The sequence below is a fragment of the Neltuma alba genome, unplaced genomic scaffold (genome assembly GCF_004799145.2).
Source record: "Neltuma alba isolate B1F8T4 unplaced genomic scaffold, ASM479914v2 tig00007628_pilon, whole genome shotgun sequence".
Taxonomy (NCBI): Eukaryota; Viridiplantae; Streptophyta; class Magnoliopsida; order Fabales; family Fabaceae; genus Neltuma; species Neltuma alba.
In genome coordinates, this window is record NW_021634831.1 from 1 (window position 1) to 18,073 (window position 18,073).

Sequence of the window (18,073 nt, forward strand, 5' to 3'; positions counted from 1 at the left end):
CAACAATGCTGGCCTCCGGCCGACCCAAGTGCCATACTGCTTGAGCTCCCGCTGACTCCGAACCCCGGCCCTGCATGGCTGCATTTACTTCTGCTTGCTTATACATGCCGTCCAACAAGAGTGTATCAAATCCACCTCCAGTTCAGGCTTCTGGTTTGGCAGGTTGCTGGTTGATTGCACCAATGCTGTTTCCCAATCTGCTTCTTCATCAAAAGCATGCCATGGAAGAGCTTGGGTGGCACTCGCGGTTCCTGGTGCAGCACCATCAAACAAGGCCAAGGCAAGCTTATCCCCTTGTTCCTCTGTGGTAGGCACATCATCTCCTAGATGTAACAAGTCAGCTTCTTTTTGTTCTTCCTCTTTAGGCTTTTCTTTGATTGGTTCTTCAATGACTTCTTCAACCTTTGGTTCCTCCACTGGTGGTGGTAGTGCTTTTGTTGTATTCACGTCCTCTTCTAATTCTTCAACCTTAGCTTCTTCTTCTTCATTCTTCTCTTCTGCATTAGAAGCCTTGCCTTGTGCTGCAGCTGATTTCTCTTTGATATATTCCTCCATGACCTCCAGCTGCTTTGAATTGATCTTCTCAATTTGTGGTACTCAGAAGACCTTGCAATGCCTATACTCTTGCACCAGCAATAGAACAAGTCTAGCTCATCAAATTGCTTCCCAACACGGCAGAAAATGTCATAAACTTTAATGCAGTCTTGCATCTGCAAGTCTTCAAACCTGTCCAGTAAGGTACTGAGTATTTCTGTTACCTCACTGTATATCTGGAAGCTGTCCTTCACAATGGGGTATAGAGACACTATCACAATTCTATGTTTTTTTCTGGCTCTCTGTTAAATTTAAATGAACATGAGATTTCTTCTAGTTGATTACAGTAATATGTATAATCACAATTCCATGTGTTGTTTGCTGCTCCTGTTAAATTTAAATGGACATGAGATTTCTTCTAGTAGTATTACAGTAAGATGTATATATGGTCAAGTGAATCTTAACTGTAACCGAAATTTGTGATAACTAATCTGAATTAAAGTGCTTTGATGGATAATTCATGGAGAAATAAATCTAAATTAATTCTTGGTTAAAAAAAATAGAGGGTTTTGATGAGTACTAACCTGTGGGACGACAAGCTAAAAAGCGCTCAAGCAGCAACTGCAAATGCTGCATCTTTGAAAATATTTGTTCTGTCTTCATGTCCCGTATTGGTGTGGATCTCGTAAATGATTCTTTCTCTTTCTCTTTATCTTTCTTTATCTTTGTTTTTTTCTTCTTCTTCTTCTTCATCACATCCAAACGTGCTTTTCTTTCCTCGCCGATTCTGCATTTTATACTCAAGCCTCTCATCCAAGTATAGTGCATAAGTGCGAACAAATGCTGAGAAGTCCCATGAGTTTAACGACTTGCCATTGTCACGAAAATCGGACAAGTTGAGAATTCGAGTTCCTCGACGAGTTGAGAAGAAGATCTCTTGCTCATATGCAGGATCACCTTCATAGAGGAGCCTTTGTATGAGGATAAGTGTTTTCATGGCGACTGTCCAGCTTCGAGTTTTGTTGAGGCGTTTGGAGAGTGTGGTGACGCAGGCGCTAATGTAGGTTCGAGAGTAGCAAGTTAAGCTGAGTATTTCTCTAATGTATTTCTCTTCTGCAGGATGCTCGTTGTGCTTTGTTGCCTTCACTATGGCAACTTCAAGGTCTGCAAGTGAGGTACTGCTTCCTACTTTTGCTAGGCTTATGGTTGTTTGATCCTTGACTGCGCCAAGGGCTTTCTTGATCTTGCTTGGAGCCATTTTAAAGGCTAATTGAAGTTCCTGATGTTGATGATCACCTGAAAGTGAAGTTCAGACATGTCTTGTTTTAGATAAAGTCAATCCAATCTAAGGAATAATGAAGATGATATGGTTCATTTAAAGAGCTTTCATGATTCTTAGCATGAACTTCATACCCAATATTTTCTCGGGTTCATATTACAAGTCATTTTAACTACCTACACCAGAATCAAGGAGAGGTGGTTGACTCATCAACTTTGTTTGAAGATGAAACATTTTTTTTTTGTTCATATTCAAGAGTAAGAGAGACACCATATTAGATTTTAAGTCTTCTCGTAGTAAATTGTAATAGGGGTTATAAAAAATGGTTCATTAATGACCTACCAAGTGACGTATATTATGGATCAATAATCTCTTATAGAAGGCGCAGAAGGAGTATGGCTATTTTGTTGATTCTTCATAAGTCTATGCTGCTCATGAATTTCATTGAGAAGTCACTTGAATGAACGTAAAAATCCAATGTCTCATGAATAGAAAATACTCCTCCGGTCCTAAATGTAAGACCCTAATACACACTAGTATAAGGGTCTTATATTTAGGACCGGAGGAGTATGTCATTATGGCTCTATAAGGAGATCCTCTTTGATAGAAATATGTCATTAAGGCTCTATGAGGAGATCCTCTTTGATTATTGTGACTCAGTTCTGGAGAGAACATTAATTTGCTCTTTGGTTTTCTGATGATCTTTCTTCTGCTTGGATTGAATCCATGTCCCAAATCAAAAGACGAAAGATATTGGACAAGGAATAATTGTGAATGCCAAATCCAAATAATGTAATATAAATATATAACAAATAAGACAAAAATGGGATCAATTACCTGGTTGATAGTATCAGAGAGGCATAGAAAGAAATGTAAGAGAATTAATTAATGTGTCAAAATCAAAGAGAGATTATGGCAAGTGGTATTGAAATCTGAAGTATGCTGTATTGTTAAAGGCAAGAGGTTATGTTAAAGAGGGAAGGGAGAATTAAGGATGTAAGGAACAGAAGAGGAGATAGTTTTTTTTTTTTTAATTTTTTTAAAAAACTATAGTTTTGTTTTTTCTATCCACTCTTCCTAATTCTTCATTTCTTCCCCTTTCCTCTGTTACGTAGAAGCTTCAATCCTTGCAAGAAGACTATCTCAAAAGGGCCAACCAGTGGCCATGTATTGTCCTTTTTTGTAGCATCAAAATATGCGAATCAAATTAATCAAAATCATCAATTATTACTATTTTGGAAATTGGAAATATGATATTGTTGGTTCTCCTATATTTGGTACTTCCATAGTTTTTGTTTACGTTCTTTGACTTTTTCAATCTCAACTTGACCACCTTTGGATTGCATTCCTGATTGGTTAATGCTCAAAATCATCATGAAATTTTCCAGAAAATTTAGCCACTTACTCAATACTATCTTTTACAGACGCAATTTTATTTTTTATTTTTTAAGAAACGCTTTCTCTTTGTATTTAAAATTATCATGCTAGACGTTAAACTTACTATTTCAAACGAAGCAAAAACAAAACGAATGAGTTGCATCTAGTGTTTAATTTAGATCATTTTCAAAATTTATAGTATTTTGTACCATATTGTTTTTGTCTTAAACTAGTTAGGACCTGTACTATAATTTATTGTTTTGGGGGGTGGGGGGGGTTCATTTTCTCTATGTATGTTTGAACTCATAAAAATTTGAATCCCAATTCCAATTATACAATTGCGATAGCAATGAAGGCAATTATTTAGAATTAACCACATATACAGCATATGTCATTTGTATATTAATATCTTGATATACACATGAATTTGTCATAGTGGATTTTTCCTATAAATTTATTGTGATTCCATTATATTATTGGTGTATTTTATTGATTATTTCTAGCATGACAAAATAGGGCCAAATGATTAAATATACCTTTTAAAAACGTTAAATGTAAAATTAGCATGTTGAATTTCAAAATACCAAATTATTACAATTGAAACAATTTGAAATTTTAAAATGTTGCAAAATCACATCACTATCCTCAAATTTTTTTCCTATTTTTTTAGAATGCCACATAAGCACCTCTTGTTGGAGGCTTGCTGCCAGAGCTCCAACATCGATGACCCCTTCAATGGCTAGTCTTTGGCATGTTGTTAGAGTTTTAGTGATTACTCTTGTTTGACTATTGACTATTTTAGTTTAGTTGTTGACTATTTTATTTTTAGAGTTCTGGTGACTACTTTTTTTTTATTATTGACTATTTTAGCTTGACTTTTGAGTACTATTATTTCTAAAGATTTGGTGAATGCCCTTGTTTAGGTATTGACTACTTTAGTTTTGTGATTGATTACTTTTGTTGCAAACATTTGAAAAATATATTAGGAGCTCCACTAGTTACTACTTTTGCGAAACAAGAATAGTCAATAAGAAAAGTAAATAGCTATACAATAACTATACAAGAGTAATCAATAACAAAAGTAGAGTTCTTAGAAACTAGATAAGAGTAGTTACCGGCCAGAAATATAGGGACAGTGGCATCATTTTGCAACGTTTGAAAATTTTAAAATATTACATGAGTATAATTTGATACTGTGAATCATTTAGTATTTTAAGGGTTTTGTTGTTGTCATTTTGCTATTAGATTTTTCTTTTTCTTTTTTCTGCCAGCACGGTGAGAGGAAGAAATTAGAGAGAAGAACTAAAATTAGTTATTTCGAATTCAAATCAGTTGCTAAATACTATTTTAAAATTCATGAAATTAACTGAAATCTAAAATGTGGATCAATTGTACTATTCTAAAACAAGCTAATAACTGATAAGCAAACAAAAGTTGTTGAGGTAAACTGAATAATTGGAAGCTCCCAACACAGTATAAATAGCCCACCCAGAATTCTTTGCGACGTCATTAATTGATATATCAATTACCAAATAGTAATTCTTCAAGAATGGCCTCTGGGAAAACCCTCTATCTTGTGCTCTTTCTGATTATCATGTTATCATCAGGTCAGCTTTCTTTTTTTAATCTTCTTGTTTCATTATTCTTTTTTTTTTTCCTAATTATATATGATCTTCATTAACATAACACTAACTATTTTTTTATTTAACGCAACACTTAAGTTATGACATTATAATTAGAAAAAAAGTCAACCAGTTCTCTTCAAAATATCTTGTATATCAAATATCTAATAATATTCAATATGAAATTTAAGCATACCGTATTGTCCATTACGCATAACTTATAGAGTGCTGTATTATAGAGGAAATGAGTGAGATATGAGTATTTAAGAAGAAGCTTTCCTTTTCATATCCAAATAATCAAGTGATTTATTGAGAAATTATATATATATATATATTTGTGTGTGTGTGTGTGTGTGTGTGTGTGAATAAATATCGTTTTACGATGGACTTATAAATAATAATAGCAACTTATTTTATGTTTTATATATTGCAGGCGAGATGGATGTAGTAGAGGGAATAAAATGCTGTGAGGATCATCACACTCCGAATTGCACAAATGAAAGTTGCAACACAAGATGCCAAGCAAGTTGCAGAGGAGGAGAATGCAAAATTCGGCATTCCTCGCATTATTGTCATTGTTACTGTTAGTTAGATACTTTGTGCTTTTAATTTCTCTAAATAAGAACACGTGAATGTGTGTGAATATGTGTGTAACTTATCTAAATAAGTGTTTCAGCTTTTAATTACTCATCCGGTCCTAAATATAAGATTCTTATCTAGTCTAAGGATCTTATATTTAAGACCGGAGGAATAATTTGTATGTTGGTAATTCACATGTAACAGTCTATATATAGTGATGAATTTACTACAAGAAGTTGCTAATTTTAGTTTTTAATTTATTAACTGAAGAGCTCCATTATTAGAATTGACAACTCCATCATTACAAGAAGTTTTTAATTACTTTCATAGCTAACGTTTTTAAATTGACTGCTTCATTTTAGCACATTTATAACTATCCTTTCTAAATTTATTAGTCACAAGAAGAAGAGAATGTTCTTGTTTTTTAGCAATTGATCAACTCTGTTAACTACTACCTCAGTAGAATTGACAACTAACGGTAGCAAATGAACTACAATATGATAAAATGGCAACAACGTTGACGACTATCCTTTAGAAATCAACAACTTTGTTATAGGAAATTAATAAATGCCTATATGAAATTCACAACTTCTTTAAAAGATTTGGAAACTAAGTTTATTACATACACACATGTATATACTACTACCTCTGGTTCTTAATATAAGTGCTAGTTGACTAATTTATATATATTGAAAAAACTAGTTAAATTGGTTTATTTATAATAGATAGGTGTTGTTTTTAAAATATCCTTATTAATCAAGTACAAGAGCTACCTTAAAAAAAAAGTCAATAAATATGATAGACAAAGTGAATTAGAGTCTTATATTTATAACCAAAATAAAAGTCAAACGAATTCTTATATCTTGTAGAATAATATTTTGTGTTATATAATCAATAGGCATATATGGGAAATCATCAATATAACTATTTAATCTCCTTCACCTAAGCCGTGTATTTGTGTCAGCTCACTGGTGGCTCTAGAGGCAAATTACTATTCACAAGGATTAAATGGCTTGAATCAAATTGCATCTGGCTTTGTGCAAGCCGCTATTAATTATTGACTTCACTTGAACTTAGTGTATAGTTGAATTTCAAACTTATTGAAATTCTCCCACTAACTACAGACTTGTGGGAGTGCTATTTCTTTAATCACAGTCACAAATAACAAACCAGATAAAAGGAACTCATCTTCCTTCTATATTGGCAAGGAGAAGAAGAGAGCATTTGACACGTCATTCTCGCTCTGTTCTCGGCGTCCCGGCCTCTTGCTTCTCCTACTTTAAGATGTAGCCGAGCTTGCCCGCCAAGTTGTGTAAAATCACATTGCTCTTATCTATGATTAGGTACACCTTCTTCTTCTTCTTCTTCTTCTGTATCATAACTTAACACTCCTTTTTTCTTCTATTTATGTTTTTTTTTGGTTCTATTTCCTTAGCTCAATGACTTCTTCAGCCTGGATCAGCATCGCATTTGGAAGTAGCCGGCAGTGTCATGGAGTGGGCATGCTGTTTCTCGACAACTGAATCAAATGTTTTGAGTCCCCCCTCCCTAATGTGCTATTTGTTTGAACTTTGAAATAGCATGCGCTTAATGATCTGGTGACCATGATGATGGTGGAGACACACTGGTGACGAGGTCGGTGACGCTGGGGAGGCTGAGATGAGGAGATCTTGCTTTGTGCTGCTGCATTTGACTTGAGGTGAGGTTGCAACTGCAGGGAGCTACTGCTAAAAATAACTGTTTGCATCTTATAATGGCCGTTGAATGCCTCACCCAATGATCGGCTTAGTAAATGTTGGTGTCAATCCTTTTTGGGGGGCATTTTTATTTTTTCTCCTATTTTTTTCTATTTATCAAAATGTGAGGGGTGTGATTGCTTCAGAGGATTCAATCTGTCATTCATCTATTGAAGATTGCGATAGTGTAGGAAGTACATAAATTTGGGTTCATTTTACAATGCAAAATCAGCATTGTTATATTATTTTATGAATATGGTCTATTATTATAAATGTGGTTTATTGTTATTCTCAATTCAATAAAAATTGAAATTGTTGATGATGGCGTCAAATGAATTGAAAATTTCAGTCATGCAAAATCAACATTGTTATTACAATTCATTGTTATATTGATTTCAATTAGATTGAAATAACTCCAAATGTACAGTGGTGCGTGGGGAAATGATAGTTGGACTAATGTTTTTTCACTATGTTTTTTGGTGTCGCCGCTGAAAGTGGACTTTTTTAGTTGCCGCTGAAAGTCGTCGCCTAAAGTCTGTTTTTTTGTAGTGTAACATATGTCCTTGCATATTGTATGACAATGGATTAATATTTCTTTTAATGTGACATGTCTTTTCCTGAAGTTTTGATATCTTTATTTTTAAATGTTTCAGCAGCAGTTGCTCATGAAACTTAAAGATGATAATGTCTAGGAATTGGTCACTTTATTAATGATGATTACGCCATGTTATCATATGCATCATGTTATTAGTTTTTTCTTTTGCGATACCACCATGATGATAATTGTTTATTTTATCTGAATATCATATTCGAATATAATTGTCTTATAAACTAATCCAATGTATGAATAGCTTGTGAAAGCATTGAGATTATATTATTTCATTTTGTTAAAGCTCCCAGTGCAATGCACAAGATAGCACATGCTAGTTTAACGGATACAAGATCTCTTGATGATCCAAAAGGGTCACAGGTTCAAATTCTCCCTTAATCAATATCCAAGCTCTGGTGCTTGTTGATAGAGTTCTGATAACTAGCACTAATCAGGCCACTACTAATGATGGGGTTTTGATATGATCGATTAGGAAGGGATGAACACTTTTTCTAATTAGGGAAAGGCATTTTGATAATTAACCAATAATCTTGATAGTGTTAAATAAACATATAACTTTAGTTAAGAAATATATATCAAGTTTTTTTACTTAATTAATATTCTCTCCAATCTTTTATATAAGAACTCATTAGAAAGTAAGAGTTGGTTTTAAATGTACAACCTTAATCTATTTTGTTTTTGTATGTATTATTTTTTTTTTAAAAAACCAAGTTAAAAAACTAATTTACTTAATTTACATGTGTCTGTGTGTGATCAATGTGCATGAGGCAATTATTTTGGATAAACAAATGGCTGCCTCAAATAAGAACTGAAAAACCAAAAGACATGATAGGCGTGCAAGCCAGGGACAGGAAATTGCTAGTTTCCATCTGGTGTGGCAGAACGTAGGTCATAAACAGTGAAGAAAATTTCAGTGAAATTCAAATTTGGGTATTAATAAACGAAGCTAACATATATAAGTAGTGAGACACATATATGATGTTGACAGTTAAACTTGAATAAATAAATCATGCCAACTAAATTACCCAATAAAGAAAGCTAATTATAAAAAAAAGTGTACTAAAAATACTAGAGGCTTAATCAGATAATCACCTCGGTTGCCTATTAGGGGACCACTGGGTCTGTGGAGCCCATGAATGGATATGCCCGCGCCTGTAATGTCCTTACACTGAGTGCGTAGCCACATCTCTTGAAGTTAACATATGCTTATATGCCATATGTTTTATTACTTGTCACATGCAACTCCCAACTTCTTCCATTTCATTATCTCATGCTTAAGTGGGGCTTGCATTGTTTGAGAGTATACTATTAATTAATTGTTCATTAATGCTTTTTAATATTAGAGTGCATATTAACGAATTTATTTTGGTTGTTACTCATAGATCAATTGATCACTAGTTACTAGAATCAAACTCGCGACTTTCTATTTATCAAAACATCCATGTTGTTAGGTTATAAGGTCCTTGACATGATATTAAGAGAAAATCGGTAAAAAAAAATCCCCGTTATAAATTTTAATTAGTCAAAATGACATGAATTTGAGCAAAAACAAATATGATTCGCAAGTACAACATATCATCCGCTGTGTACAATATATCTTCCGTTGTGTGCAAATAACTTCTATATTGATCATTGTTGTACATTATTGATGATACATTGCACACAGCTGATGATATGTTGCACTCACGAATCATACTCACACTTACTCAAATTTAGATCCTTTTGGCCAATCAAAATTTCAATCGAGAATTTTTTACCAATTTCCCCTAATATTAATATGCTGCAAAAAAAAAAAAAAAAAAAAGGCACCAACTCCTTCGTACATGACTATAGTACTTTTTCTCAGACACGTAGGTTGCACATGAAGCCTTCCACAAGGTTGTGGTCCTGGTTTTTTAGGACTCCCCCACACTCTATCCGTCTCTGGTAAGCTGAAAAACCACCAGTTTGTCCCTTATGTCTGCTTCATTTTGTTGGGTCACCAAGTGTTGGGGAGAGCTTATGTTGATTCCCTTAAGCTGTGTTATCGTGGTGCGCATGCAGTTCAATATTGCAAGAGCTCTTGCAGTCTTGCTGTCATCGTGTTCAAATCGGTGACTATGTTATAATGAGTAAAATAAATCCTAGCTTCCTATATGAGCCAAATAAGAATGACAAAAGGGCATTTCCATTCCTTCTCCATCTTCCCAACTTTTCCTCTCATATTCAAGCGAATCCATTCCTGAAGCTTACAAGAGAAAAAACCATGTCGAGGTTCCCGCTTGATGGTCGAATTCCAGAGTGCTTTGATATCAGCACAATCCCGAAGGGCGTGGAGTTCGTCTTCTAGTTCTTGATGGTAGCGATCGCAAAGGCCATTTTGGTGCAAGCCAAACTGATATTTACGCTTATTCATAATTAACCGCTCGTGGTAGAATAGCCAAGCAAAGGTTTTGCATCTTTGTGGTGTTTTCATTTTCCAGATACTCTTCCAGTTTCTGTGATCCAGATTATTAGGCGGGTTGAGAGATTCATAAGCAGATTTAACTGTAAAGAGACCAGTCTTATTCTACTTCCAATGAGCCCTCCTGTTGCCAAAACGATTAGAAACCTTTTGTAAGCCAGATTCAACATGATCTCAACTATTCTTGATTCCCCTCCATGTATTGGAGCCTGCTCTTTGCTTGTTAATTTGAGGAATGAGGTTGTCCCCACATCCATATTTGCTCCTAACCACCTTAACCCAAAGCAAGTCACGCTTTGTAACTAGGCCCCATTCAAGCTTCATCATAAAAGCTCGATTTTTTTTGCTTAACGTGCTTCATGCCTAATTCCCCTGTTTTTTTACTTTGCAGACTCCATCCAAGAGATAAGGTGCGTCTTTCTTTTTTTCACCATATGAAGTTATATGTTTTACGTTAAAAATTAATTGTCCGATGATGGCCGTGACACTAATTATGAATAAAATAAAATCACCTTGCCATTCTATATAACTGATTGACGATGACGTATTAAAGCCTCGAATAAAAAAGAAAAGAAAAGAGGAGCCATTGAAGTTTAAACAGGACGGTTAATTGATGATAATGGACAATTTGAGGAACAAACAGTCGGGAAATCATAAGTTGGGGTTTAAAATTGTTTTTCAAATCAAAATTGAATTAATTTTTGACGTAATATATATAACCCCATATGGTCTAAAAACAGCATATCATAAATACTGAAAATTATAAACAATTCACAATCACACTACTGAATATGAAAAAAAAAATTATTGTTTTCTAAGAAATATTATTGAATTTTAAAATTATGCAAAATAATTTTATAAACAACAGGTAAAATATGCAGGGAAAAATTTAATTATGGCCTTAGTTGTAACAATTAATAATATTTTTTTTATTTTTTAAATTTGATGATATAAATAGTTAGACATATAGTTACATATAGTTTTTTCCCTCTAATATGTTCGTTTTTGAAAAAACATTTATTGGTAAAAGCAATTTGGTACAGCTCAATTATGCACAAAAATATTTAAAACAAAAATGGTTTCACCCGCCTGAATTTTTAATGGTGCTATTGATCTTCAATTATGCGCAAAAATATTTAAAACAAAAAGTATTTACACATAATTAAAGACACATCAAACAAAAGTAAATAAAATTAAGCTTACTAAAAATGGTTTCACCCGCCTGAATTTAGATTCTTTTCACCAATAAATTTTATAAGTAGGAAAATTTCACTAAATTTGACAAAATAAAAATACGTATATGTTTTTAGGTGGAATCAAGGTATTTCTAAATCACATTATATTTGAGACTAATTTTCTTAAACCAAAAGGAGTTAAAGAATAACTTTGTGAATAAATTTATTTTTTAAAATTTGAACTTACATTTCATTCGGATACCCCCACTTTGGACGGTCAGGCCATCATATTCCTTTAATCACAATCACAAATAACAAACCAGATAGAAGGAACTCATCTTCCTCCTCTATTGGCAAGGAGAAGAAGAGAGCATTTGACACGTCATTCTCGCTCTGTTCTCTGCGTCCCGGCCTCTTGCTTCTCCAACTTTAAGATGTAGCCGAGCTTGCCCGCCAAGTTGTGCATAATCACATTGCTCTTATCTATGATTAGGTACACCTTCTTCTTCTTCTTCTTTTGTATCATAACTTAACACTCCTTTTTTTTTTCTATTTATGTTTTTTTTTGTCTATTTCCTTAGCTTAATGACTTCTTCAGCCTGGGTCAGCATCGCATTTGGAAGTAGCCGGCACTGTCATGGAGTGGGCATGCTGTTTCTCGACAACTAAATCAAATGTTTTGAGTCCCCCCACCTGGTCTTTGTCTTCACAGCACTAGGACTTAGGATCTGCAAACCTCTTGCTTCATTCAGGGCTATCTTTGCAAGCTCATCTGCCATTTGGTTTGTTTCTCTACTAATGACTTGTCACTCAACTCGCCAATCCCATGCAATCATTGTCTGGATTTCTTGTATCACTCCCCTGTCATCGTGTAGCGTCTTATCACCTCTTGCAATGAGCTTCATAGCCTCTGATGAGTCACTTCTTAGAATAATATCCCACTCCCCAAGATCCCAGGCCCGTTTCAATCCTATTAAACAATCCCAGAGTTCTGCCGTCAAGTGATCACCATGGTCAAGGTTGCACATGAAGCCTTCCACAAGGTTGTGGTCCTGGTTTTTTAGGACTCCCCCACACTCTATCCGTCTCTGGTAAGCTGAAAAAGCACCAGTTTGTCCCTTATGTCTGCTCCATTTTGTTGGGTCACCAAGTGTTGGGGAGAGCTTATGTTGATTCCCTTAAGCTATGTTATCGAGGTGCGCATGCAGTTCAATATTGCAAGAGCTCTTGCAGTCTTGCTGTCATCGTGTTCAAATGGGTGACTATATTAGAATGAGTAAAATCATTCCTAGCTTTCTATATGAGCCAAATAAGAATGACAAAAGGGCATTTCCATTCCTTCTCCATCTTCCCAACTTTTCCTCTCATATTCAAGCGAATCCATTCTTGAAGCTTACAAGAGAAAAAACCATGTCGAGGTTCCCGCTTGATGGTCGAATTCCAGAGTGCTTTGATATCAGCACAATCCCGAAGGGCGTGGAGTTCGTCTTCTAGTTCTTGATGGTAGCGATTGCAAAGGCCATTTTGGTGCAAGCCAAACTGATATTTACGTTTATTCGTAATTAACCGCTCGTGGTAGAATAGCCAGGCAAAGGTTTTGCATCCTTGTGGTGTTTTCATTTTCCAGATACTCTTCCAGTTCCTGTGATCCAGATTATTAGGCGGGTTGAGAGACTCATAAGCAGATTTAACTGTAAAGAGACCAGTCTTATTCTACTTCCAATGAGCCCTTGTGTTGCCAAAACGATTAGAAACCTTTTGTAAGCCAGATTCAACATGATCTCAACTATTCTTGATTCCCCTCAATGTATTGGAGCCTGCTCTTTGCTTGTTAATCTGAGGAATGAGGTCGTCCCCACATCCATATTTGCTCCTAACCACCTTAACCCAAAGCAAGTCATGCTTTGTAACTAGGCCCCATTCAAGCTTTATCATAAAAGCTCGATTTTTTTGCTTAATGTGCTTCATGCCTAATCCCCCTGTTGTTTTACTTTGCAGACTCCATCCAAGAGATAAGGTGCGTCTTTCCTTTTTCACCATATGAAGTTATATATTTTACGTTAAAAATTATTTGTCCGATGATGGCCGCGACACTAATTATGAATAAAATAAATTCACCTTGCCATTCTATATAACTGATTGATGATGACGTATTAAAGTCTCGAATTAAAAAAAAAAAAGAGGAGGCATTGAAGTTTGGGGTTTAAAATTGTTTTTCAAATCAAAATTGAATTAATTTTTAACGTAATATATATAACCTCATATGGTCTAAAAACAGCATATCATAAATACTGAAAATTATAAACAATTCACAATCACACTACTGAATATGAAAAAAAAAATTATTGTTTTCTAAGAAATATTATTGAATTTTAAAATTATGCAAAATAATTTTATAAACAACAGGTAAAATATGCAGGGAAAAATTTAATTATGACCTTAGTTGTAACAATTAATAATATTTTTTTTATTTTTTAAATTTGATGATATAAATAGTTAGACATATAGTTACATATAGTTTTTTCCCTCTAATATGTTCGTTTTTGAAAAAACATTTATTGGTAAAAGCAATTTGGTACAGCTCATTTTTAATGGTGCCATTGATCTTCAATTATGCGCAAAAATATTTAAAACAAAAATTATTTACACATAATTAAAGACACATCAAACAAAAGTAAATAAAATTAAGCTTACTAAAATTGTTTCACACGCCTGAATTTAGATTCTTTTCACCAATAAATTTTATAAGTAGGAAAATTTCACCAAATTTGACAAAACAAAAATACGTATATGTTTTGAGGTGGAATCAAGGTATTTCTAAATCACATTATATTTTGAGACTAATTTTCTTAAACTGAAAGGAGTTAAAGAATAACTCTGAATAAATTTATTTTTTAAAATTTGAACTTACGTTTCACTCGGATACCCCCACTTTGGACGGCCAGGCCATCATATTCACGTGTCTCTTCTTTTTTTCCGCCGGCTTCCTTTTGTCTCGCTTTCACTTATAAGTTACTACCTCCGGTCCTAATTATAAGAGCCGGTTGACTAATTTGAGAAGATTAAAGAAATAAATTGAGTTAGTTATTTGTCCTAAATAGGTATTGTCTTTACTAAAACATTTTTGCTAATCAAATGTATTAACTAGAACTATCATTATTAGAAGGGTTATTTTAGAAAAAAATATATAAATATGAGAAACAAAATAGATTGGGGTCTTATATTTAAGATCAAAATAAAAATCAAACAGGTCTTATATTAAAGACCGGAAGTAATATTAAGGACCGGAGGTAGTATAACGCATTATTCCTTCGTATAAACATAGACTCTTTCCAATTTTGATTTTTCCTCTCCCCCACCGGCCGGCCCACCCAACCCTAGTGGCCCCCATTCTCTCTAGCCACTTTACAAGGCTCTCTGCACTCCAAGTTTTACAAAATTTTTCAAGAATTCTTACACTTGTATTAGAGATATTTCAAATCATCCTTAACCAAATTTATTATTATCATTTTATTTATTTTATATGTATAAATTACGTTCCAAAAGCTGTTTTCGATATCTCTATATAAAACACTCAAGGAAACCTGTAAGACATTAAATAATTTTTCCTAATCTCTCGTCAATAATGTTCAGCTATTCCAAAATTTCACATGATTTTCCCCACTTTCTAGATAAGGTAAATCACGGTTTTGAGAAAATATAAAAGAGGAGGTAATTGACAAAGGAAAAAAAATTCATGGGATATTATTTAAAAAAATAATTGAGACGAGGAGAGAAATTATTGAAATTCAATTAATTATCAAATTATCACGATTTTTGAAAGTTAAAGTGACTCATGATAAGTAAGTATAATAAAACAGTATCATTTTACTGCTTATTAATTATTAGTTGCTTTATTTTTCGTTTATTCGAGCATGAGTTTGCCTAATTTTGTGACGTGTGCGCATACCCAGGTCGTGTGGCCTTGTGGCGTGTGCGCATATGTCAGCCATCAACAAGACTCTCCAAAAATGCCTATTTCCCGCGCATGCAGTCTTCACTTTTTCTGCGAGTTCCACAGCTCTTCCTCCTCCTTCTTCTCAAGGGTTCGCCCATTGTGGCTATAAATTGTTGCAGAGGCCTCACATAGGAAGAGAGAACCCACATTGATCACTATAATACTGGGAAAATGGCCAACGCAGTTAGATTCTTTGAGCTCAACACTGGGGCTAAAATGCCTTCCGTTGGTTTAGGGACCTGGCAGGCTGATCCTGGTGTTGTTGCCAATGCAGTTACCACTGCTGTCAAGGTACATTTCTACTTTCTGACTGCTCCCCCCCCCCCCCCCAAAAAAAGGAAAAATAAATCTTCCCCGTTTTTTACATGGTTTAAAAACTTAAACCGTGTAATGTCATTTATTCTTTTTGTTTGAGTTCTTGATGGAACCTGATCTAACTGAAGAGTCATGAATATGACTACTGTTTGTGCAGGTTGGGTACAGGCACATCGATTGTGCTCAAGTTTATGACAATCAAGCAGAGGTATTAGCAAGTAATGATCAATGGTTTCTCTCTTTATGCTTTGTGCGAGCTATTTATTGATTAATCTGGATTCATATGGTTTTCGTAGATTGGTTCTGCCCTTAAGAAACTGTTTGATGAAGGAGTTGTGAAGCGTGAAGACTTATGGATCACCTCCAAACTCTGGTTTGTATCGTCTGGGAAATTCTGTCCAGCTTTTGACTCTCAGAATGCATGTTTTTGCCTATGGTTGCTGAACAGAGATGCTCTGTTTTTCCTGACAAACTCCAGGTGCACAGATCATGCTCCTGAAGACGTACCAATTGCGGTGGACAAAACTTTGAAGGAATTACAGCTGGACTACCTAGATCTCTATCTGGTATAGTTTCTCGTTTGATTTCTGGTTTTAGATGTAAATCTATACTTCACAGCAATTCACGGGGCCGACTCTCTTGGTTTAACGAAACGAAGATATGGGGTGCTTTTTGTAGATACACTGGCCAGCGAGGATGAAGAAGGGATCGGTAGGACTCGAGCCTGAGAATCTGACGGAAACAGACATAGGGAGTACGTGGAGGGCGATGGAAGCGGCGTACGACGCCGGCAAGGCGAGAGCGATCGGAGTGAGCAATTTCTCGAGGAAGAAGCTGAATGATCTGTTGCAAATGGCGCGCGTCCCTCCAGCAGTTAATCAAGTGGAATGCCACCCTCAGTGGCAGCAGCCGCAGCTCCATGAATTCTGTGCCTCCCATGGAGTTCACGTCTCTGTGAGTATAATTGCACTGACCCTAAATCCGTAGCTCTAATTGATCAAAACGCTTGTATGTGAAGTATGAGTAAAAAGTTATGCGCATTGCCCACCCGCCCAAAGACCAATAATTTGTTTTAAAATGATAAATAGTGTGATTTATTATGAATTATACATTTTATACGTAGATATTGACAAAGATGATTTGTGTTGCAGGGCTATTCACCACTGGGGTCCCCAGGAACAGCATGGATGAAGGGTGACGTTCTTAAGCATCCACTGATCAACATGGTGGCAGAGAAACTGGGGAAGACTCCGGCTCAAGTGGCCCTTCGCTGGGGCCTCCAAGCAGGTCACAGCATCCTCCCTAAGAGCACAAGTGAGACCAGAATCAAAGAAAACTTCGATGTCTTCGATTGGTCCATCCCGGCAGAACTAATGGCCAAGTTCTCTGAGATTAAGCAGGCAAGTGGTGCTTCATTCATTTCTAAAGTTTAATACACTGTGGTATGTAAAATGCTTGGCCTTTGAATTAACACATGAAGTTCACTGGTGCAGGAGAGGCTAGTGAAGGGAACTTGGTTTGTTCACGAGACACTTGGTTTCTACAAGACCGTTGAAGAACTGTGGGATGGTGAACTGTGAGTGGGAAGCAAGATGCATGATTGACGGATGATTAATTGCAAGAGGAGGAGCAACATTTGCCTCATAGGACTCATCATCTTATCCTCTGTTGATGTTCTGAATGAGTTCTAGTCCAATAATTGTAGAGCAGATTAATTCTGCTGTTGATTTTCTTTCATGTTGCGGTTCGCAATAGTCAGAAAATAAGAATCTTTTGTTTTTGTAGTGTGAAATATATTTCGGCATCCTATTTGAGTTTGGTTATTGTTTCTATCCCTTGTTATTATTTGGACTACCTTCCGTTCGAGTGGTATATATTAAATTGGTTGGTAATGAAACGGAGAACGAACACCTGCATTCTATTCCCAAAAGAACCCAGCAATCATCAATGTTTCTGTTTGGATTAGGATAGTGTTACCTCCTCGTGAGCATATGACTTTTAATTTGTTGATAAATATAAGATTTTAATTTATTTTGTTTTTATTTATTTATTTATTATTTAAAGGTAGTTTTTGTAGTAATTGTATATATTAAATGCTTCATCAAATAAAATTTGATTAGCAAGGGTATTTTATGAAAGACAATACTTATTTATTACGAACAATTAATTTAATTAATTTTCTTAATCTAGTCAAATTAGTCAATTAGTTCTTATATTAAAGATCAGAGGTTTATTTTTTCCCTCTGAATCCCTTCCCAACCTTAAGAAAAAATAATAATAATTCAAATGTAAAATGTTACAAAAATATTATTATAATTGAATATACCTTGCCGCCAGTTGCCTTTTGAGGCGATTCCTCAATCATCTTCCCGCATCATTCTTGTTCTGTGAAAAATAATTAAACCA

At 34.9% G+C, this 18,073-nt stretch overlaps 1 protein-coding gene and 1 pseudogene across 1 annotated transcript; one reads left to right on the top strand and one right to left on the bottom strand.

Annotated features, from left to right (window-relative positions):
- Positions 1–13: 13 nt before the first annotated feature.
- LOC114752976 (putative clathrin assembly protein At1g03050) lies at positions 14–1,792 on the bottom strand (annotated as a pseudogene).
- A 13,731-nt stretch (positions 1,793–15,523) lies between these two features.
- On the top strand, positions 15,524–17,279 carry LOC114752987 (NADPH-dependent aldo-keto reductase, chloroplastic-like). Its single transcript, XM_028941662.1, has 7 exons — positions 15,524–15,643; positions 15,825–15,875; positions 15,964–16,040; positions 16,146–16,233; positions 16,346–16,621; positions 16,819–17,067; positions 17,161–17,279. The coding sequence occupies exons 1-7, from the start codon at positions 15,524–15,526 to the stop codon at positions 17,245–17,247; spliced, it is 948 nt and encodes a 315-aa protein (XP_028797495.1). The 3' UTR covers positions 17,248–17,279.
- Positions 17,280–18,073: the final 794 nt, after the last annotated feature.

Bases quoted from the DNA above. Each gene is read 5' to 3' on its own strand.
- LOC114752987 (XM_028941662.1), top strand. From the start codon at position 15,524: ATGGCCAACGCAGTTAGATTCTTTGAGCTCAACACTGGGGCTAAAATG. The intron at 15,876-15,963 runs GTATTAGCAAGT...TGGTTTTCGTAG, and splicing joins TTTATGACAATCAAGCAGAG to ATTGGTTCTGCCCTTAAGAA. The intron at 17,068-17,160 runs GCAAGTGGTGCT...TCACTGGTGCAG, and splicing joins AGTTCTCTGAGATTAAGCAG to GAGAGGCTAGTGAAGGGAAC.